At 26.5% G+C, this 26,123-nt stretch overlaps 1 protein-coding gene across 2 annotated transcripts in view; it reads right to left on the reverse strand.

Annotated features, from left to right (window-relative positions):
* LOC112693017 (brain-specific angiogenesis inhibitor 1-associated protein 2) overlaps positions 1–26,123 on the reverse strand; it is a 97,266-nt gene that overhangs the window by 46,848 nt on the left and 24,295 nt on the right. For both annotated transcript variants that reach the window (XM_025567886.1, XM_025567885.1), the window contains exon 2: positions 21,863–21,938. In XM_025567886.1, the coding sequence (XP_025423671.1) occupies positions 21,863–21,938 (76 nt within the window). The remainder of the gene's footprint in view (positions 1–21,862; positions 21,939–26,123) is intronic.

A 26,123-nucleotide genomic window follows, 5' to 3' on the forward strand; every position in this document is an offset into this window, starting at 1 on the left:
AAGGAACTACTAATTTATAAGTGTCAAGCTTTGTACCTATTAAAGCTGACATTTTTATCCTAAAGTTTAATGAGACTATGAATAACGGTCACAATTTTGAATACGGATGAAACTGTAGTTATAAAACAAAACGCGTACAGTGCATCAGATAACCACAAAACTTATACTGTACACGCGAGAAATTCGGAACTATACGAAATCACCATCCGTTGCCTCGAATCCCACAACAATAATTCCTTTCTCCGTTTGCATTGTGTTGTCTACACCCATAACGTAACAATTACGATCAGATATACCTATTTTGAATTCCTTTTAACTTGAGAAATTTGTGATGTCAGCAATAATATGCCACTCAAATTCGATGACTGAATCTGTTGGTAGCGGTAGGTTTATAATAGTATTATGAACGACTGACGTAACAATAAATGACCTTTCAATATATACTGGTACTAAATATACTACGTGATTTAATTACCATCAAGAGGGCTCCGGGTGTTTAAAATGCAAGGCTCCCATTTTGATTTTTTTTAAACATAATAAAACCACAGGATTATATAAAAATCCACGCCCGACTATGTAATTCCATTTTAAACCCTACGGGGTTGGTAAAATCACGAATTCTTGGCCTTTTAATAAGCCTAATAAAAAACAAGGGGTTGTTGAAAAAATAATATCAACCACGCATACATATTAAACATCCAAAAGAAGAAAAAAAATAATAAATTAAAATAAAGTCTTGCACTTCCATAAAACATTGTTCTACATAACCAGCCAGGAAACACAAAACGATATTATGTGTAGGCACCCCTGCTTTGTTGAAAACAAGAAAATGAGCATAAAACGGAAATGGATTCACCAAACTACAACTGACATAATGACACATTTCCATATATTATAATCCGAACATTGTATGTTTGTCCACACCAAGTCCTCGAAACAATCACGCCCTCCCCCCCAAAAAAAAAAAAAAAAAACTTTTTCTTTGGGGAATTATTTAGACCCTATTGTTTGCAATAAACAGTTTCACACGTAAAACTGACAGAATACATATAGTAAAACTTTTTGACATTTATTGTCGATTCTTAGTAAAAAATACATTTTACACACAAACCATCATGCATAATATAATTGGCTTTTAAAAATGGATGCCTTGTCACAATTTCAATTTCATTTCTGTGGGGTAAATTTACCCTCTTATGTTGTTGAAATCCACCATGCGTGACTTTGCTATTTCCTTTTTAGTTTAAAATGTCATCAAAAAATGTTTAGCGTTTCGACAGTTTAAATTTATGATCATACTATTAATATTTGTAGTATTTAAAGTGTATATATTTCAACTGTCGAAATCTTTAACATAGTTTGATGAAATAATGATTTTTAGATAAAGTTTTCATAACTTTAAAAGTGACTCGATTTATTTTTAAACATTTATTTAATATTCATATTTTATTAACCCTATATTCCTTCTGAAGCACTAAATATAGAAAAAGAAGAAAAATTTTTTATTTTTTTACTATACAAACATTTTATTTTAAATTATTTGTTAAAATATTGTTTTTTACTTCTATATGCTGTATTTTATATTCTATTATAGCTTTAACACACTATAAGATCAACCATCTTTATTTCAATGAACATCTTTCTCCTTTTTTTTATTCAAATGCATTTGAAAGCATCATATCGTGTTCAAGAGATTTGGTATTTAGATAATAAATAAAACATACAAAAATATAATATAGGTAAGTAATAAATCAAAGAATATTCAAATTTCACTAGATAAAATCATACAATGGTTTGTAATGGTTCAAAAGAATAAAATATAAAATAAATATTACATGCAGTAAAAATGTATGGAGATATAATACCAAAAACGATATAGAAAATGCATTGTGAAATAAATAGTTCGATAAAAATGAAAGAATAATATATACATAGAGCAACTAATAAAATGAATTTTTGATAGTTATATGACAATATCCATTATTTTATTTATTAATACTATATTCACAGAAAAAGTAAATATTATTTATATTAAAAATAACGATCGAATTAAGTTCAAAATGTATTTAATCTGTTTATAATTCACTTATACATACTTATGTATACGAACGAAATGTGCACTACATGATCAATCATCAATGTCAATAAATTATCGATGCCAACACTCATAACCGTAATGTAGATATACAGATGCATGCATCTAGTTCAAAAAAGAATGGGTTTTCGTTAAATTCAATACGATGCCATTCAAAATTGTTTGCACAATGAAGAAACTACAGTCTGTTTTTGGAATAGCCAATCGTTTTTTCTATACACATTGACATTGACACGGGTGTAGTTAAATTACCTACATGTTACGCCGTACCGTCGGCATCGACACAGTAGTGTATTGCATTGAAATTGATCGAGCCGTTTCACGAAGACAGATCCCTGAATATATACGTCGAGTAAAAATAAACAAATAAATATAGCTAATATGAAACTATCTAACATAAACTAGCGAAAAAATAATAACTCTTACATGCATACGAGTAAATACGATATCCGCGTGACCGCGTAAATGTATGCAAATTAAATATATTACCGAGAGCGAAAACGCGGGGAAATTTCACTAACGGGAAATTTAAATAAAAATTACGAGCGGCGCAATCATTATTTCATAAATGATTGGTTTGTAATAACTCTGCTAAACGTTAAAGTGAACGTCCAATCCGAAATCCAGCCGATACGAACGGCGGTTGATTGGATGTAATAAAAATAAAAAAACACTCAACATTATTATACATCGTATAACTTCGGTATCCGCTTCGGTGCAGGTATTTAGAGTTGAAAGCCCTAGCGACTATAATGTAATCGGAAATGGAGTTTACACGGAGCATGGACGGCAGCGGCGGACTCCGGTGTAAAACGTTGGAACATTTGTCGGCATTTTATTCGGTGCGAGACGGTAAACGCGTATAGTGGATGTAGTAATGAAGTGTAGCGGAATAATATATAGACCGAATACTATATATATAACATGTATAGGAGAACAGAGAAGAGACAAAGAGAGAGAGAGAGAGAGAGAGAGAGTGAGAGAAAGATAGAGGATGGGAGAGAAATAAAACAAGATCTCCTCCGCACTCGTGTATCTGTTCGTACTATGTTCGTGTACATAATATATACACCGTATTATACGTATACATAGTGTTTACCCGGGGGAAATGCAAAACATGCGCATCCGGTCGTCTCCGGTGCAAATGAGAACAAATTGAAGTTTCCAAAGTGCAACGGAACCTAACCTATTCCGAACCCGGGGACGCGGACGGACGGTCTCCTCGCAGCAGTCCGTCTACTTCGCGCGCGGCGGCGTGCATTCGAATTCAATATAAGACCGAAGACTGAAGACGACAACGATGACGAGGAGATTTGCAGCCGCCGTCGCCGACGCTTGTAATCGAGTTACCGCCGCCGCGCCGTCACCCGCACAGAAGTGCGCTGCTGCACCACCCACCCCCCTCCGTTCACGATCCGCCGGCCGTCGCCTCCGTACGCCCAATCGCGCCGTTTTCTAATCGCATTTACTACTATTATTATTATTATTTGCCAGTAGAGCGGAGGCGGTTAGCGGCGGACGATCGGGTACCGCGTGTTCTACTCGGCTGCAACAACACGCGCCCGTCGCATATCGGCAACAATGCGATGAGTATATACGCACGCACTTCGTATGGACTATAATAATAACAGCATTATGTCATCACGCTATGTGCGCGTCCGTTGTTTAAATGTTGACTGTTGCTTGATGGATCTATGAACATAATATTATTATATACCCTGTTTAATATTAATCTTACTCTATATATATATATATATATATGTATGTACACGATCTCGATGGTACATTTACGCAAGTGTCGATCGGAAATCGTCCCGTCCGGTATCAACCGAAAACGCGTTCTAAATGTTATAAACAATGATTTTAATTTCGTAAGACTTTTATCAACAATACAATAATATTAATATTCAAGTATCAAGGATCGATTATTTGAAATCCATAAGCATAGAATATCTAATTAATATTAAATATATCGCAAATCGGTCGAACCTACCTCAAACTTATAGCAGACGGTTCCTCAATAATCCATCAACATTAGAAAAAAACCTTCTATCAACATAACACCACCAATGCATTTAATTTTTTTTTCACAAATATAATTAGAAAATAACTGTAACTCTACCTATAACCATATAACTGTATTTTAGTCTAGTAATCGTTATCATTAAAACCTTAATAATAATAAAAACAATTTAAGAATATATACATAAAATCGCTAAATACATTCTAAAAATGAATATATAACGACATTGGTTTCGTTATTTACGCATAGGTATGATACCTATAATCCTATAAATACATCGTTGGTTCTCGATACAAAAAATTGTTGGTTATTCGATTTAATCCATATTACAGACATGGAGTTCAAAGTTCCCTTTAGGTGTATTTAAATGTTAATATTTCCCTTAGGATCACAAATCAATTATACATAATATTTTGGTTATAGTAACAGTTTTAATTCTAGTTGTTTTGCGTACATATATTGAACACCAATGTGCAATACACAGGGGTGTCATAATCGTTGAATTTCTACACATCTAAATCAAACGACATTATAATTATAGTATAACACGAACAATTATTTTCAAGATCATTTTATGATTTACACGTCTCAATGATTTTCCTATTGTTTTATTATCGTTTCAGTTTCAATTACATTTAATTATTTCCTGTACAAGTTAATCGGAACATATAATATAAATAGTCGTGGAAATTCATCGTGATTGATTAAACATTTTTGACAACTGTGTAAAATGGGTCGTAGCAGCGGAAAGAAATTATCTCGTCTTTAGAATTCTAATTATTTCGAATTTCTCGTGCATAAAATTCAATGGTATTCAACAATAATTTAATTTGTGGAAGAGTAATAATTTCAAATAAAATCACAAAAAAAAAGTTAATAAATATCTTCTATGCAAAACTGTAAAATTATATAATTTAAAATATGTATAATGAGTCTAATAAAATAAAAATACATTCGGAATAATAGCAAAACAAAATATACGTATCCAAGTAAATAATCATATGCAATTATAAAAAAAAAAAAAAAACTATTAGCAAACTGAAATCAAAAATACATCAGAATTCTAAATTAAAGTGTTTAAATACTAAATGTAAACAGTTTTTTACGATAGCTAGTTGTTACATAAAAATGTAATTAGTAGTATTACAAATATAACTATGTAACCCTGTATAGCGTGTTTATTAAATTTCAACAAACATAAATGTATTTAATGAATGCTATTTTGTTTAGCTTAGTTTAAAATGAAAATCATTATTAAGAATATTTGACCTAAAACATAATAATATTATATTATTTAGAATGGATATAATATATTTATACTAAAATATATTTCATATACTGAAATAATTAAATCCCATTAAAATGAAATTTAAAACTCAGACCTACAATGAACATTTTTACAAGAAAATAAACTATCAAACATAATGTCCTCATATATCCATTATATTAACTATACACAATTAAATATTTTTACAATGTATATACACTTTAAAATTTAAAACACTTTACTGAACTAAATCAATATATTTTTATTAATTTTTTAGAATTCATTCCATGAATACGTATAAAATATTAATAATAATTCTTGATATTTCACGGTACACGTTCTTTTATGCATAATTGACTAACAACTTATATACATGTAATAACCATTTGTTAACGAAAAGATACAAAAAACAATAATTTTTTTGAAATACTTTAACTTGTATTTAAAGTAAAGAGTGGACTTAACTAGATATTACATAATATTGTACTCACAATGATGTATTATTTCATATGTAAAGATTTATTAAAAATATCTAAACGATTAATATATATATATATATATATTTATTTGAGTAATTTTCAAGAAGGAAAATATTAATACATTATATATTACATCATACACCGACATTGAATAGTTATTATCGATAGCACTTATAAAATAACATGATGTGGCATTATACACTCAACCAAAATTAATTTGAAGTTCGAGGATTGTTATGAAAACTCGTAACAGAATTATGTACCCGTAACACGTGTGACGATATCTTTAGGTACCTGAAGTAAACCATTCACATTTTTACTCCATTGCACTATGTAAATATTTAACATCCTTTTTTTAATATAATTTTCTTTATAGAAAATATAATTCTCTTCTTGCCACTGTCACCTATTTATGGAATATTCATATCATCGTAACCTAATACACATGTACAACACCAAAATATTATTTATTTTTATTTTTATTTTGAATAATAAATCCGTCATATAACTTAATTCATCTAAATAATCTAAAATATCTTAAAATAACTTATATACTATGTACTGATTCTATATTTTGTGTTCAAAGATTTAATAATATGTTCAATAACCCATTCATAACTAAAAATTACAATTGCAATACTATAATTCTACGACTATATAAATAGAATAGTTTGTTAAATAATTTTTCGAATATTTAATAAAAGCTTATAGTAGCTATTCTGTACACACGCTAGGATTTATTATTTATAAATGAAAAATATTATATTTATAAAAATAAAAATGTGTTGTGAACATTAATACTAATCAGTAGACATACATACATAATACAGTATGTAAGTATATTTTACAGTATGTAAGTGGGAGCTCATACAACACCCGCGTGTATAGAAAAATAATAATTTCTCGTAGGTAAGTATGTAGAATTATACACATTACTTTTATTGAGACCATAAGAAACTGTGTTGGCGATGGCGATCAAGGAAAAAAAAGTAAAAAGTTAACATTATATGTGTGGGTGTGTTCGTGAAACTAATTCTTATCTCTGACAAGATCAACATCTGTTTCAGTGAAAAATTAATGTCACTTAAAGAACCACACCGATACGTCACGCCCAATAATCTCTAAGACAAATTTCGAAGAGGGCCGAACCGTTGATTTGGAAAGGATGAAAGATGAATGCTTTTAAAAAGTAAAAAATAACAGCAATATCCATGCTCACGCGTATAAAAAAATGTATTTATTATTATATAAATGCATTTTAGTTAACTTGTATATTATTTAAATAATATTTCTAAGTAGAGAACAAAAAATATTAGAACCGTAATGGTTATGTTTTCCGTATTATAAAATAGTCTAAGTTATTTATAATATAATTTTCAACGACATTTGTATGGGAGGTACAATACTCTAAAAGTAAATACAAGAAAATTTTCTTACGCCGTATTGGTTTTATCATAAAATCGTTATTGATGTGTATACAAATTGTAATACATTTATATTAAGATCTACCATAAATAATAAAAATATTAAAAAATATTTATAATTATACGTTTAAAATTATTTTTTTATTTTATAGGTGAATATAAAAATGAATGCATTACAGAAAAAACATTTTCTATAAACCAAAAACGTACATAAGCCCTGGATTATTATAAAATATATTGACGTATATTTTTTAACGTTTTTTAATCAATTATCTTGTTATCATAATTGAAAATGATATACTTGAATTAAATTTTTATACCTAAGGAACTTCAATTTTCATAACAAATATAGAGAAAAGAGGAACGTTTGCAATAAAGTCGTAAAATCATTTTTAATATAGGTAAACAATTTTTAAGCTACAATCAATTTTCGAATTAATCAAGGATTATATTGTGTTTGTTTTTATAGAGACATCTCTAACATAAATTAATAAAGCTAGTGTGCGCTCATGAAATGCAGCAATTCAAAACTATTAATATACCTACTTAACAATAGCATCACAATATTTGTCAACCCGTTTGTAATCCTTAGTGATATCTCTCTCACATTATACACCGAATCTGCTCTACTAGTGCAATTACGTTTACTATTGACATACGTGGTCATTCAATATTTCAATCAACTCTGTAAACGCCGTTGTTAAGGATTTGTATGGTGTAAACGAGGCCATATAGGGGATAAGTTATCTATTATGTAAACCGTTTTGCAACAGTCTACACTAATACTAAGGGCTTCTATTATAGACGTATATATATATATATTTATATTGTATTCCAGATATCGTATATTGGTCCGGATGTAGAAAACGGCTTTAGCGCCATATTGTTTTCATGGATTGTCGGAGACCCCAGTAAAACCTCTTCCTTTAACTAAATCTCAAATGTGGTTTAGTAAAAAAAATATTGGTATTCTCTATTATAAATATCAATATTTTACATATTCGAAAAATATGTTTTACTCTAATGGAGTCTTGCATAAAAAATTCAAAGTAATTAAACATTGTAAACAGTTTATAAACAAAGTATCTTTGCATTATTTTGAGATTTCTATTACTCAACAACATCTTGAAAAATAAATAAGTAGATATACTACTAGCATTATAGTAAACGTATCTTAGTTTTAACAAATATATTATGAATTTAATATATAAATAAAACGATTTATCAATGAGTTACGAAATGATAAAATAAACATGTATAGTGTATTTACTTACTAGTATATATAATTTGTTATTCCTGTACATCCATGTATTTATACGAATGATAATGATAAATTTATATTCATTCAATTAATGATTAATATTATATTTTTTACCATGTTAATTTATATTTATTTAGTATTGTTAATGAGATTTGTCATTAAAATAAATAAATTAGAAAGGATAAAAAGGGCCTTGATATTTTCTTTGAATGATTTCTCTTTTGTTTTGTGATATTTAATTTGTATTGCTTAGTAGTTTCTTATCAAAAAAAAACTTCAATTGTTGACTCCGAAGTTAATTTTATAAACAAATTACTAACAATCCTACACTGATAAATACGGTATATTATACGACGAAGATAAACTTCAAGTACCTAAATCATTTAAGACAATATTTTCTTTTATGTAATTTTATCAGACGTTGTTTTTTATTTTTTTATTGGTCAAGATTAAAAAAAAATTTCAATATTTATAATGTTGCCTCGTCGATATAAATAAAACTAATGTCAAAATATATACATAAGATAGTACACTTTAAATTACTAGAAATAATTATTTTAGAAGCAAATGGAATATATTTACCTAGTAAAATTTTGACTTAATATGTTGTAAGCACATAGTTTTGGCTCAAAAGTCATTTCCCTGAAGGGTTAAGTAACCATCGAAGGCTACAGGGACTTTGTAATTATCACCGTTCGTGAAATTTGCATGGTTTAACACTATGTAGAAACTTTTCTAGAGACATGGGAAAAGGGGGTAAAAGTTTCACGGTTGTAACTCATCTTATCCATCCTATCCTATGCACTTATCCCCACCATATACACTATAATAAAGAGATATAATTTAGAAGTTGATTATTATGATACACAGAAACGTTTTGTATACGGTGAGCTTTTTGATAAATGGCCGTGGATGGGTGATTACCTTTACACTACTTTTCTTATTTATATTTCTTGATTAACACTTTCAGAAAAAAAAATTATAATCAAATAATAATACCTACCCTAGAAAGCTTTCTTAACTAAATCTTGCGCCCTTCTAACAATGTTGAAGGCAAAAAGTAATTTTCTCATAATGCCTATCATATTTCCCGCTATTTCGGTATGGCAGGCGTTCGAGGGATTTATATATATATATATACTATAAAGAGTTTATCGCAACATCAGAACAATTTGTTTTAATAACGGTCTGTGATTATTTTTATATCGCAATTTAGTTTGCTTATTTTTTGGGGTTAATGCATTCATCTGAAGTACTTCTATCAATCTCCATTAGTTTTCTTATGAATCATGATATTTGAGTAATACAGTGTCATTGAGGTTTTCGTAAGACCTCGTAAAATCTTCATTATAGTAAATTATTTATAATGTTAACAAATTTGAGCTATTAAAAATCATTTACATTTACAGTCATTATCATTGAAAACATTTTGTATATATAAAATTAGATAATATACGATTACATGTTATATAAAACTTAAATATTTACTAGATTTAATAAAATAATTTCAATCTATTTAAAATACATTAACACAATTGATAATATATTAGTTTTATTTTTTTCTACAAATATTTTTCATATATAAAAAAAATTAACGTGAATATCTTTTATCATCAAAGATCAAATATTAAAAACTAAATGATTATTTAATGACTATCAAAGTATCAAGTACCAATAAAATATGTTTATGTATATTTATCATTCAACAAATTTAAAATAGTACTCTGTTAAACATTTTAAAACAAAATAAATAGTTGGCAATAAACAAGATATGTATGTACATGCCATATATATGCTACATATACACACTTGCTTTAATAACAAGATGTACCAATAACAAAAAAAATATTATAAATAAATCAAAATAAAAAAAAATTGTTTAATAAATCATTATTATAAACACACATATAATGTAGATTGGGTTATGTTGTGTAGAACATATTGAATTATACAATCATAACTTCTTAAATATACACTTCAAAGTGCAAACATAGCATTAATTAATTAAATTGTTGGTCATCATAGTTGACAATTCTGTTAAGGAACACTTCAGTATTGTTTATTTATATAAAAATAACATAAAAATTATTTAGCATAATTTTGTTGCGACTAATTATTTTATTTGGGCGCCTTATTAGGCACTAATAAATAAAAAATAACAACACCAATTTAAAATGTATAAGACAAAATTTTAACTACTTTCTAACATAGATACATATTTACAATTGTCGTATAAAAATATACAATATATATATATTAAAAATAGAAACTTTTCACAGCTATGTATGCAATTTATTCAACTTGGTTTTTCAATTTATGCATTGGTTGAATTTTACAATTTTTATACCTTTGTAATCTTCACAATTTTAAACGACACATTCAATATATTACAATTGTCTATAACGTTAAGCTATGTATCAGAAAAAATTTAAAATCAAATAAATAAAGACTCAACCAAAAAATAGTTTTTTAAAGAACTAAACTATAATGTAATATTAAAATACAAACAATTATATTAAATTATTCAAAAAAAAAATGTTTAATTATAAATTAAAATATAATACAATTTTGACAAGTTATCTATAGTTATGATTCGAGTATCATTATATTTTATCTAAATATCCAATTTAAAACTATATGTTATTGTCTAAAAAACATTTTATCACGACTTGCACGACTATCATCATAATAAATCTATTAGGTACCAATGCTTACATAATTCATCGAATAGAACTTAACTAATATAATAGTTTTGTGAATAATGATGCGGTTCTTGGATCATTACTCATAAGATTTCAAAAGCCATTTCTTATACAGATATACAATTTTGAAGGTACCACGTGCCATGTTTCCCACAATTATTCGGTCCGACAGATAAGGGATTGAGATCCATAGGACAGAAATCTTCGTTAGACCTCTTTCGTATACATTCTAAAAAGAAATCCAAATCTTCCAACCTTTCAAGATCTCAACCTAACATCATAATGATTGGTGATATAAAATCCATCGAAGAAAAACATACATTATTCACACACTAGAAATGCAAAAGATTTTTATTTATTAGTATTATACTGTACTGAAATTACAAAAAAAATTCAACTCGATTAGCACTTCTTAAATGTTATACAATTTAAAAGACACAAAATATCACACATCTATCTTTTCTTAAAATAATTAAACCAGCTGCTTCACTCGTACATTTGTTGATTTTATACCGATATATAAACGTAACAAATTACAAACGGCTAAATTATTCTAGATTCTCTACTTAAATGTATCCAATGTATTAAGAGGGCTTGTACTGAAAAAAAAGGGGTGGTTAAAAATACTTTTGCTAAGAAATTCACCCTCGTCGTTGACCCTACATCTGGATAATAAAAGTCATTTAGCTATGAAATTCCAAAAAGAAAGAAACCGGGGCATAGTTAATACAACAGAGAATATGGCTGTAAAGATGGGTTTTAATTTCCGGCTTAAGTATTTCTCGAAAAATCCAATTCTACAGTTACGCTATTTGTCACCATCCTAACGGCTATGGTCCATTAGTCAAATGTTATTTTACAGCGAACAAATAATGAACTTCATTGGCTTCCATTTGACATTAATATTAATTTATACAACATGCTATTCAATTCCCAAGACTAAAGTGGAGAAAAAACGTTACAACAACGCTTCCATAAAAAAAAAGAGCATCAATTGGATTTAATAATTTTTTTTATTTCAAAAGAGTGTTATTTTTTAAAACGGTGAAATATTCAAAGTATGTGGAAAATAAATTATAAAATATAATACTATATTTAAATTCACAAAAATAAAATTATTATTTCAGGTAAAATAAATATGAAAAATTAATAAACTTTGCTAACCATTTATAAATTAATCGTATTTTAAGTATAAACATTATTTTGTAAATAGTACAAACTTACAATTTGCTTAACTATTTAATAAATTAAAAAATCATTATTATGTTTATTATTTTCATATATAATTATTTTTTATAATAATTATATATCTTTATTATAATTATAACATATTACATATGTTTGTAACATTAAATTTTCAACTAAAAAAAGTTGAATATAAATTGTGTTATAAGTTATCAATGGGCTTAAATAATATATTTTTCTTTTAATGGTAAAATTTGTGATTTTATTTTTCATCTACAGTCTTCGCTTACGTTTGGATTGTTCGAGAAAAAAATTGGTATTGAGTTTACTATCACATTGATATAAAATAAGAAAACAATTTAAAATCGTGTTGGTTTCTCTTTTTATTTTCTCCATTTCCTCCAACCTATCCCAATAATGTTCATGTCCATAAACCATACATATATCAAGACAGTTTTGTTCAAAATATCAAATGCACAAAAATATTGAATTCCGTTTAAGATATACTGACTATTATTTATAAATATATTTTTATATACAAATACAAGGCTGGGCATTAACGAGTTAAAAGTTAAAATTAAGTTAAAATGTTAAATTAACAACTCGTTACTTTTTTACAAATTAACTTTTAACTTAATAAGTTATTTTTTTTAAGATTAACGTGTTAAATTTAAGTAATTTTATTTAAAAGTATCAAAATTAAGTAAATTTTAGTGCAAAGAATAATGCAAATTATTAACCCGTCGCTGATCGCGTGATTTTTTTTCTACATTTGGTCATTTGAAATAAACATTCAGTCGCGCGGGATAAATATTCTCCAAACAGATAAATTTTTCTTTATTCTGGTGTGGGCGTGTACAACGAACTTAACTAGTTTTCAATGAAATAAATGTCATTATCGAATAATGGTGTAATTTTGATTAGCTACTCAGAATTACAAATCCGTTTTGCAGATAATGAAGTGGATACACATATTTATTAATAGACTGGGAGATTATTTACCCGCGCAACCAGTGACGGGTTAAATGAGGTTTTTAGTATGTTAATAATTTACTATTTTAATATGATTTTCCTCAAGACGAAAATAATATGAAAAATAACTTTAATAGTCATTAGATAGGCTATATTTTATCATTATATTTTTATAACATTGTTATTGTATAAACACTATAAACCCATGGAAATCCTAAGAATTTTCTGTAAAAATAGTAAATACCATGAGAGCGAGTGTCAATGGAGGATTAATCACATAACAACTGTGGTATAATTTCCAATATTATTTAATTATTCAACTAGCATGTGTTTTGTTCACATCATAAAGCTTATACAAAATATGTAATTTTTTAAGATATTTACTAAAGGATTAACATTTGTTTTATTTTTATCTAAAAATATAATACAAAGTAATTATATTTTGACTGATAATAATTGTCCATTTTGTGCTGAGCCTAGTCTTTTGAATTACACGGTGGCTGCATTTTGTCTACTCAGTATAGAAAATATATTTGGGTAGTAGGTACTGCCTGTTTGATTTTTAAAATTTGTGTGAATCAATTAAAAATTTTGCTATCTTAGCAATTAGAAGAAAACTATCAATGGCGTTTTTTTTTTTTTTTTTTTGGGTAAATTGATTTGAGTATGAGTTCAGGACTAAGATTTATTTTAGAAAAGTAGATTTTTTTTATAACTAGTTAATACTTTTATGTGCCATTTGAAATTTCCCTAGTAATTTTCTTGAGCGTAATAAAACTAATATGTGTACATTTTTTTTATTTTTGCAAATTAAAAAATGTTAACTTTAAATTAAGTTAAGTTGCTTTTTTTAAGTTAACTTTTAACTTAATGAGTTAACGAAAAAAATATAAGTAACTTTTAATTTAACTTAACTTTATTGTTTTAAAATAACTTAACTTAATGAGTTAAAAAAAATCGTTAACTTGCCCAACCTTGTACATATGTATATACATATATATTTATAAATACAATTTCATATGTGATATCCTTATTTTTTTGTGTCACAAGAAATATTATTTTTATTACATAAACATTCTTTTGAATTAATAAAACGAATGGTGGTTCTATTGTGTTATTTATTTTTCAAGTACTAAATTATTAAGTCCAGCTTAAAAATGTATGAAGGTATAATTTTTTTATTGTGTTGTAATCGAGCAGAGAGATGAGAAATCACTCACCATAGTAATGCCAGTGTTGTTTGCTTTCGGTAAATTTATCCCAAGGGAATAATCTAACAAGGGCGTGTGCAATTCATTTATTCCTTTTCTTCATTCTTTTTCTCTGCCACTAGCATTGAAGTTTAAGGGAACATTTCTCGTTAAGATGTTTTCATCTACAACAGAATCGTTTTCTTTTTATCGCAAACGGCTCATCTCTATTGCAAAAACCTTTGCGTATCTTTTATATTATTTTCTTTTTTTTAACGAATTTGGTTTGAAATTAAGTTTATTCGGGTTGAACGCTCTTTAAAGCGTTTTTAATAAGAATTACCTGAAGTATAAAGCGAATTACAAGAAAAAAAACGAAGATTGGGATTATCCCCGTTGAATGTAAAATATACATCACGTGCTTTTCAAAAGCTTACTTATCACAATACCTACATTTTTTTGTGTTACGTCTTTAAATTAATTAAAAAATTGATATTTTAGTAAACCCTGAATAATGATTACTATGGTGTATTATTAATCAAATAATATATTATACTTTAATAAATAATAAAAATTATTTATACTTTCAATCATAAAAAAAAACTATCATTGTTAATGTTATATATTTTATAAATAATTTAATTTTACTTAATTAATCGAATTAACATAAAATTTTGACAAACATTAACTGTAGGAATGGTAGTTAAATGTTGAACGTCTTCATATAACGAAATATCATGCAAAAGTAATGTTTAATTCCTATTTACAAAAATTATTTATTTACTTTTTTTTTTAATGGAGCATAATATAAATGGGAAATACACTAATATATATATATATATATATATATAATATTGCATAGTCAAATTTAATAAAATTTAATATGTAATAACTATTACTCAATTTGAAATAATTTTAATTTTTATTTTTATCAGAGTTTCGTTTGTCATTAAATTATAAGGAGTAAAAATTAAAGTTTTTGTTGCCATGTCTTATTAAAACCATAATTACTCTCTAAACATCTTTTCAAATTAAATAACGAAATGTACGTGTTCAAATGTCAAAAATCCTTAATGAAAAACCTTTTCAAATTAAAACCAATTCATTCCACCCAGTTAAATTTTGTTTGGCCTAGTTAGAAAATTAAATTTACAACATTATTTTGTATTAAAATGACTACATTTCTTTCCTCTTTTATAAATAAAAACCTACATGTTTTTATACATTTGAAATCGATGTACCTACTGTTGGTTTAGAAAAAATATTACCTATGTCGAAAAACAGTACGTGTTAGAATAATACTACATATTTATATAAATAAACACTATATAATTTTGTTATCAGGTTAGTTAAATTAACTGTTAAATGTATATAACCTTTAAACATTGATTTAAGTAATTTAATATTATAAACAGCATATATCATTAGTCATTAAAATATTTAATAAATAATATATTTATAGTATTTATGAAATGCATACTCAAAATTCTTACGGCCCTCGTCCCACTAGGGCGACGCGAAGCAACGCGACGTGGACGCGATTTAAGAAAATAGTTGTCAAGTAAAATATCGTATGACTTGACGTCAAGAGTTCTGCACTCTATAGGCGATGTTTTGGCAACTAGAGTTGCTCAGTAGTTAATAGCAATCATGTCGTCTTCTGAAGATGACGAATATTGTATTGTGTCATATTGGTATCGACACAGAAAAAAGAAAAGGAAATATTGGATACATCCATTTATATAAAATAATATTAACTGTCGAATTTTTGTTGCCGCTATAGTGATATTTGCCAAATGATATAATTAATTATGTAATTATACCTACTAGTAATGTATAGTAAGTAATATAGTACAGTTTTAATATTATTAAAATAAGATATTTGTTTATGATGTTATTGAAGTCATGTGATTGACTAGGAAACTTTTATTAAGCGACTGACAGCACTAATCGCTCACGATTAGTTGCTTTCGTGTCGCGTCTCATCGCGTGGGTGAGAGATCTCCGATATATTAACCCGTGTTTTATAAAACAAACGATTATCGCACGATATTTATTTATAATCGCGTCGCGTCGAGTCGCCCTAGTGTAACCCTAAGGTTACGATACAAAATAAAATAAAGATTATCATATATAATTTGTAAAAATTCCTCTATTAAATTAATAAGAATTTAAAAATATCTCCGAAAAGTACCAATCACATAAAATTTATTAGAATCTATAGTTTATTTTGGTAATCGGTACAATTATTTACGTATTTTTTCAAATTAACTTACTTCAAGACATTAACAAAATAGTTTGAATACTATGGTTTCGTAAAACTATATATCCAGGTTATCCATAAAGATATAATAATATACTCATAACATTTTTGAATCTATAAATAAGTACTAATCTACTAACGTATTTACTTATTAAAAAACTATTTCTTGTTTATTATTGATTTATATAATTGCTTTAATTTTCTTTTATGAAAAATAATGCATAAATAAAATGTTAAACATGAATGCGAATGAAAAGTTAATATTAGTACACAATAAACTAATAATACTTTTACTTAATTATAATTTATAACTTCTATTGATTTTACCAACTTATTAACCCGACAATATTAATTTTAATTATAACGAAATATAAATATAATAAATAATTATTTATTACAAACTATTTTTTTTATTTTTTTTTTAATTTCTATTGCAATACTTTTTTTGTTAAAACCAAATCGAGTTACACAATTTTCAATAACATAATAAAAACTTTTCCTTGAGACGATAATACTTCCTTAAAGCGAATCAATTGATACAGTCTTTAATGAAAATTACACGACATAAAATCAGTTTTATTTTCACCCCTTAAAAAAAAAACTTTGTTTATTGCGCTTTGGTAAAGTTTGACAGCTTAAAAGGTTTTTGAACCAAAACTCCTAGAATTTTTCCACGTCAATTTACCCAACTTTTTTTTTTCTTTCACATTATTATACGTAACCTGATTATTTATTTTTTCAATTACTTTCATTTTACATGCTTATAATATCATTAAAAGTATTCATATCGTATTTTATACAGAGTTATTCAAATTGCCTCAGAAACTATCCATTAAAATCTAAAATATTGAATTACAACAATTTTGTTTTCTATAATAATAATAAATACATAATTACTTAAATAACTTATATTTTAAGTATCTATGTATAGCATTTTAATATTGTAGTTAAAAATGTAAAAGTGATACATAGATTCCGATTAAAATGTAAAATATTATTAAAGTATATAAAAATGCATGGAATTACATCCAGTTTTTTAATTATATTTTATTAGTTAATATATTTTCCTTAATAAAAATATGTAATTATTTTTGCTAATCTGTCTAAATAATTATAAAATCCACACGTATTTTAAATTAAAAAAAAAAAAATAGCCATAGCCACTAATAGACTCAGAGTAGTGCGTACTACTAATTCCCCTTATGAGGCGATTATCGTATCAAAGTATGTTAGTTCATAATTAAGTTTGAACAATTTAATTTCAATATATAGGTACATTTAATCAAATTAATTATTAAATAAAATTAAAATTTTGAAAAACATCAGCCTCAAACTTTAGAGTCTGTAGGTCTATATAAATATTATCAATTAATAACTTTAATTTAATAATAATAGATCTATTTTACAATACATTATATTTAATGTATTTTAATGCATGTATGCATGAACATGCATAAATACACAAATCATAAATTTATTTTTGTGAAATTACTATTTATAATTCATATTCAGAAGAAAGGGTAAAAATTAATGTTATCTAAAAATTCGTATCATTTTTAATAATTGTTCATATATTTAAAACTCAGTATTCGTTTATTTACGAATGACCCCGTGTAACTTCTACCATGTTTATCTTAAAATGTTAAGCATACTCATATAAAGTAGTAAAAAAAAAAACATCATGAGTACATTCTTAAAAAAACACTATCATTTTAATTTAACAAAATACTAGGATTCTCTATAGAAGGTTTCACATATATTATACAAGTCTTTCGACCTCGATGTAAAATAATTTTTTATTAAAAATTATTATTTATAAATTTAAAACAAATATAGTTAAATCAATTGAAATAGTTAAAAATGTATTCAGGTATATAATGTTTATACATACATATATGTGGCAAAATAATTTAATTTTTAAGGGTTAATTTTTTTATGTTACCGACCCTCATGTAAAATCTAATCATTATTATTATATACATTTATAATAATAATAAAACAAAAATCGATATAAATTTATATGAAAACGATATTATTTAAATAGTACAAACAAAAGTTTTGACAAAAAAAAATTAGATTGAAATAGACGAGGCCGAAATAATACATACACTAGGGACAATATCAATCATTTTCCACCCCGACCAGACCAATGACAACATTAACTCTGGGGTACGACAAAAGACGCTTGTGCATACGATATGCACATGTCATCAATCATGGGATGTTGATAAATATTTATGAGGTCTGTATTCTCACTTGCACAGATATATGCACTTTCATGCGCATGCACATACACCGGCTTCGATCCTGAAAAAACGTATGGGGACTTAAAAGGACTGATATTATTATTATTTTTATTGTTCGGTGAATTGCTAATGAAAGTCGTTTTTCTTTGTTTTTTGTACATAGATTTATGGTATATACTATATATATATATACAGAAAGAGAGTATTGGGGAAACATTCAAAGAAGAGGCCCAACGGGGAGCCGCTTGTTTACGAATAATACATAGTGTCGGAATGACGTTTGAGTTCGCCGACAAATCCCGAGAGCAATTTCGACCAACCCGTTATAAAATTTAAAAGCTCACGAGACTGATTTACTTCGACGAACGACCAACTTTTTAAAATACACAAACGTTTATACTAACATATATAACTATATAAACTATGTATGATCGTTATAGCTTTTTTGATTTTGTCTTATTTAAACGCTACGTTATAACTTTATAAGAATATAGCAAACTTACCAATTTAAGGTACAATTATAATCTATTTCACTACACGATTGTATTTGCCATTTTAATATGCAAAAAACTTGACGTTTGTCTAATTATTCGATTACAGCAATTATGTATTCAATGTTAACTAGATTGTTGGTTAAAATACTGTACACCACTGTAAATATATTTTTATTTTGTACCTATTCTGAATTTGAATTATCTTTATTTCTTATTTGATAAAAGGTGCTATATTTTTTAAATATTTGATTTTAAACTTATTTCAATTAAATATATATTAATGACAGGTTTAGCATTATTTAGCTTTAATTTTTTTTTTTAATATTTTACGACAACTGTGATAGTATGCATAAATATTTGTGTAAATATAAGATGATGCGTAATTGCTCAATAACACCCGATAAAATATAAATAATCAGAAACAATGTTATCATATTTTATTGTTTTTAAAAATATTCACGCCTCCCTGACGGAGGGTTGGTTTTCTCAAGATAAGAACCATTGATCTAGATTATAGGAAATATGAATAAAAAAAATTAAATCTAGACTTAAAAACTCACGAAACTCATTTCAATAAACATATACACTATTGAGAAAAAATAAATAAGTACATGTATCTAAATAATTTACATTTATTTTATAACAGTTATTACTCTTTTATTATAAATATTATTAATCCATGACTTTATTTTGTTTAAAATTTATCTATTTGTCATAATAATGTACAATATAATCACGAAATATTCTAAAGTATACTTTTTAAATGAATTTATTGGACGATTTCAGAACACAATGGGCAATTTAACTGATCATCTCAAACCAGCATTTAACTTCCATCCCAGTCCTCATTTACCCATGTACCGCAATATGTATACTATTGAACCTTTTCTATTTTCTGTCCCCTAATTAATAGTTTTTCTCGTATATTTTGTTTTTTCGAAATTATCATATACTTGGTTTTGTTTATATTAGAGACAATCCAAACTTTCGCTTACATTCGCTATTCTATTCAAAAATTTTTGAAGGCTTGACATTATTTTCAAATTCAACTATATCATCGGAAAATCTTATATTATTGATAAATTCACTATTTACTTTTATGCCCTTATTAACTTCATCCAGGGCATCTTGAAGAATGAATTCCGAGTATAAGTTGAATAAGAGTGGTTACAGGATGCATTTCTGTCTCACTCCTCTTTTTATTGGAATATCATTTAAAATTTCTGTTTCTACACGTATAGCTGAAGTTTGGTTCCAATATAAATTTCTTATTATACTCAGATCTTTATTGTCAATTCTAATCACATCCAGTATTTTTCGAGGTATTTTTATAAGTTTATCGTGTTCACCTTTATCGAAAGCTTTTTAATATTCAATGAAACAAGCATATACATTGTGCTTAACATCTCCATCCCTTTGAATTAACACTTGTTAGCTAAATATGACCTCTCTTGTACCAACTGAATTTCTAAAACCAAATTGTGTACTACTCATTTGAGTTTCAAACTTTTTAAAAATTCTCTGATGGTTAGGAATACATACATGCTATGAATGTAGATTTTAACCATTATGCAGGTAATTTTCGAGCACTGGATTTATTATTAAATACCCTAGTTACCCAAATAATGCCTTCCTCAACTAATAATTCGAAAAATTCTCTGTGTAAGTTGTCCAGTCCTGGTGATTTACCATTCTTGATTTGAGCTATTGCCTTTTCGACTTCTTCAGTCATTATTGGAGCATTATTTTTAGATTTAAATTCTGGCTGAAATTCAGATCTATCTCAATCCTCAAAGAGTTCTACAATATAATTTTTCCAGTTATCTATTTTTTTTGTGCTTTTCTACAATGATTTGAATATATTTACTATGTAGTCTCACATTATTGTTTACTTTATACATTCCTGTTGCCTCTTTGACTTTCTTGTGCATATTAAAACTATCATGTTTTTTCTTTAGAGATTCTATCTTATGACATTGACTATATATCCAACCTGTCTTTGTTTATCGAATTTTCGGTCTTATTTGCACTTGTAACTCTTTGTATTTTTCTTCTTTGTATATTATTGGACTACTAATTTATATATTCAATAGTAATTGCATGTTGAGCAACTAATTGAAATAAACATACTCATTTTATACTACTTTAATGCACAAAAACATCAATAAAATAATACTTGATCTGATAAAATACATATATATCTATAATCACCACCAACAGAGAGTTTTCGTCCATAGTTAAAATATTAAATCACAACTCACCATGAAGAGCTTTCAAATATGCTTTGCCCGCATTGATCATTTGACGAGCTCCTGGATTGAATTTCTCCAAAATATTCTGAAAACAGAAAATACATAACATTAGTAATATGAATAAATAATATATATATTTATTGAAATAACAACATTATTTGAGTTTAACTCTACATTTTTTCAGAAGAGAATCATTAAATTTGTTAGATTGGATCAACCGATTTCTTCATTTATGTTTATCATATTGTTCTTCAATTTAATCGACTTTATACGTGCTAACGCAATAATTGTATAACTAATATTCTATGCATAGTTGTAATAATAATAAGGTACCTATTGTTTGCACACAGCATACTCAAAAATCTTATACCTCAATACTATGTAAGTACTAGTTTACTTTATATATTTATTAAATTAAAAATTAATTGAAATTGAAATTTTAAGTGTATCTACGCAATACTCGTGATAAGCCGTAATATTGTATGAAATAACTGCACGTTCGTAACGATGAAAATTATACCAGTATTTTTTTTACACGACTCATATTTATAAGATATTTACCACATGATACCGAGATTTTATAAAGCCCATTAAAGAACTACCTTAAATACAAACAATTGAAATTACGAGAATATATAAGTATTAAAACTATTTAATAAAAAATACTTAAATTTAAAATAATAAAAGTAAAATTATTAAGTAAGTTGTCAAATTAAATAATTTTTTTTTTTTTTAGAGTAGATCCGAAAAAACCGTAAACTGGTGTTAAAAATGAACATCAAAGTTTACGTCATAAACTAAAATATATTCCATAAATGGAAACTCACTCGTTGATTAAATAATTTGCTATTTCACTTAACGTACGACGAAAAAAAGAAGAAAACGTGCTCATATGTATTCCTGGCACGATTTCAGAATAAAATAAAATAAAAACCGTTTAGAAATACCTCTCACCAGCCCATTTGATTTTGCCTTCCCCACGCACATCCTACAACTATGTCCCACCACCCGAAACGAATTCTCTGCGTAATGCAGGACTCAACGCCGCATGTCGTTTGTTTTCCAAAAGCGACAAGGGTATACGTTCTCGCGCAATGCCGCTGTCATGACTTTTAGCGCCCCGACCGCGTCAGCTGTACATAACACATACACAAACATAATACGCAGTGTGTTCACTTCCAACACTAGTATATGCATTCCACACTACAGCTATAGGTACATAGCTATAGCTATATTATTATTATTATTTTGTATAGCATGAAGCGTGTGGCCCATATTTTCGTTATTGTTTTTGGTTTTGTATATGAGTGCGTTATTTTTTTATTATTATTCACTGTTTTAGCCAAGGAATCGATGGAAAAAGTAACGGATAACGCATTATCACGTGTATGGCGTATTACGCTATCATAAATTCCTCAAACGGACGGACGAAAGGAATGTATCTATATTTTATATGTATTCATGTACCATGTAAGTACATCACAGCACTGTTGTGATTTCCTTGTTCTTTTCTCGTTACAATATAAATATGTGCATGTCCGTCTTCCCCGATGCATTCCGATAGACGATACAAAATTAGCTATCTATCAATCACCACAATCAACGTGACAGAAAAACAACTATACACGTAAATATATAATAATATTATGGTGCATTTAGTTCACTCACCCTGACCTTGAGATGAAATATGTTGCACAACTCATGCCACTACTACATAATTTAATCCATTTTGTCATAATGTCTAAACAGCTTTCGAAGTTTCGCCTTTAACGTTTATCAAATTACACGGTATATTGGTACTACACTGCAATATCTGCATTATTATTATTTACTAAAATATTTGTGTTACTAAACGCAGTTAATGCAGTAGTCATAATAATACATTTTTTAAATATAAATCGACACAAAAATAATTTATATATATATATGTGTGTGTGTGTGTGTGTGTGTATATACTTTTAAATTGCTACATAAATAAATAGTTTATATATATATAATTATAAATATATATATGTATTATATACTTGTAATTTACGACAGATTTCGAATTAAAAATTTATCTTCAGGTGTATACCAAGTCTATAAAATTGCGACTATTATTATTAATATAATAATTATATTACTTATAACATATAATAAAAATTAATAATTGAATAATTAATTAATTAATAACTATTTTACTACTATTCTACGGTTATTTATTTATTTCTATATATAAAATATTTATTTATATCTTAATTATTGTTTAGTAAATCTATAATTTTATTTATATTACATACTCGTAAATCATCAAATCACCAATCTGTGTTATCATTTAACATTTTAACTTAATAACAATACCCTAATTATATTTATTAGTGTCATATAAATAAAATAGTGATCTTCATGTTACATGACAAGTAGTATCTAATAACATATATTGTACAAGCTGTATATATACCAAATGGCTAATGCTATTAAAATTTTATATTTCATATCTTAATTTTATACACAGCCTTTTTATACATTTCGAATGGCCGTACTTTTTTCAATATAATTTTTTAATTTTGTTCAATATCTAAAGGATGCTTTACCTAATTTGAAATTATTTTAAGTCTGAAAAAATAATACTTACAAGTATTTTGCAAAAAAAGATTTCAACAAATCACAGATCCATTTATACATACATACATACATATTTATACATACAATTATATAGACATTTTGAATCAAAATAATCACCTTTTTATGGTAAACTAATAACTTTAATTAAGCAATTTAGAATTGTTTATACTCAACAACTAATGTACTACAATTCATACAAAATATTATTGGCAAATATAATTCACGAGTTTGTATGAGATAGTAAATTATTTACTCAATAGGCATGCACATTGTTTTATCTTAATTCCCACATAAATATCATGTTAGACCACGTTATAACTTAACAATCAAACAATAGAGTTTATTGTGAGATGTTGTAATGTTGTATTTTATACTACGCTAATAATACGAATATAGTAAATTAATATCATTATTACTATTATTGGATTCCATAAAACATAACTTTCATAATTAAGAATTATAAAATACTACTGTTTCTCACAAAACAAAATAATTCTAAAAATAAGATTTAGAAATGGCTTATATAACTTAATTTCTTGAAAATCATGTCAGTTGTGTATACCTTTATAAACATCATATTTTAGAAGATGTATTTAATTTTAATGATGATTAATCTTAATCATATATAATGAATTTTAAAATACATATATAACATATCCTTTGAATATCATTGATTTTTTTTTTTGTTATCTAATTTAATTTTAGTTATCAGGATAATAAACTTAAATAAATTCTACTTAAAATTAAACATATATAAAATAAAAACTTTAATATAAGTATTAAAAGTAATTTTTCATATTTGCAAGGTACTTATAAATTAAATTTAAATATTTAAATTCCTTCTTATACATGTTATGCTCCTACACATGTTTACAAATTTAATGAAAACATTAATAGATTAAATACAACTTCAATTTCTTTAAAAATATAGGAAATTATATATACATATAAGACATGGCAAATGGTATATTATATACTATTGAACTGTGGTGTCGAATGTCAATAATATTATCACATTTCATCTTGGTATCTTCGTTAAAATTATTTTAATAATGTGCCAGCACTACAGCAGAAAAAAAAAGCATAAAATAACATTCTTATATTCCTAAATATACCACATACCCAAAATGACTGATATGAAACTGTATTTCATGAGCTTGTTCAAATATTAAATTGGGATTTAAAAACATTCGCTGTACTAGGAACATCAAAGTTTTAAGTTATACTCAACCACATAAAAACTAATTAATATGGCTCACTCAATTTGCACCAAAAATATTTATTTAACTGTTAAGAATTTTCTACTGAAATTAAATAAACTTAGTATTCTAGAGGCATAAATGTAATAGTTATTATGAGTAACGTAGTAAATTTAGCAAACCACTATTTATTTATGTAAACAATTTCTGACAAACGCGAGGGCTTCGTTTGAAATATACTTTCGATCTTGACGATTTCCTAGTTCACGTTTTGTACGCCTCCGGTTATTAATTGGTGCACGAGATTGCGTATCATTTAAGTTATATAATAATAATAATATGTACTGAAAAAATCGGAATCACCTTTTTATCGATGAATCATTATGCGATGATGTCAATGGATCTTAGAAGGGTTAATTTTATCAGCTAAATCTAACGAATGTTTTTCAAAAAATTCCCACGAACGA

Source organism: Sipha flava, unplaced genomic scaffold (assembly GCF_003268045.1).
Source record: "Sipha flava isolate LNK unplaced genomic scaffold, YSA_version1 80_pilon_pilon, whole genome shotgun sequence".
NCBI classification, from domain to species: Eukaryota; Metazoa; Arthropoda; class Insecta; order Hemiptera; family Aphididae; genus Sipha; species Sipha flava.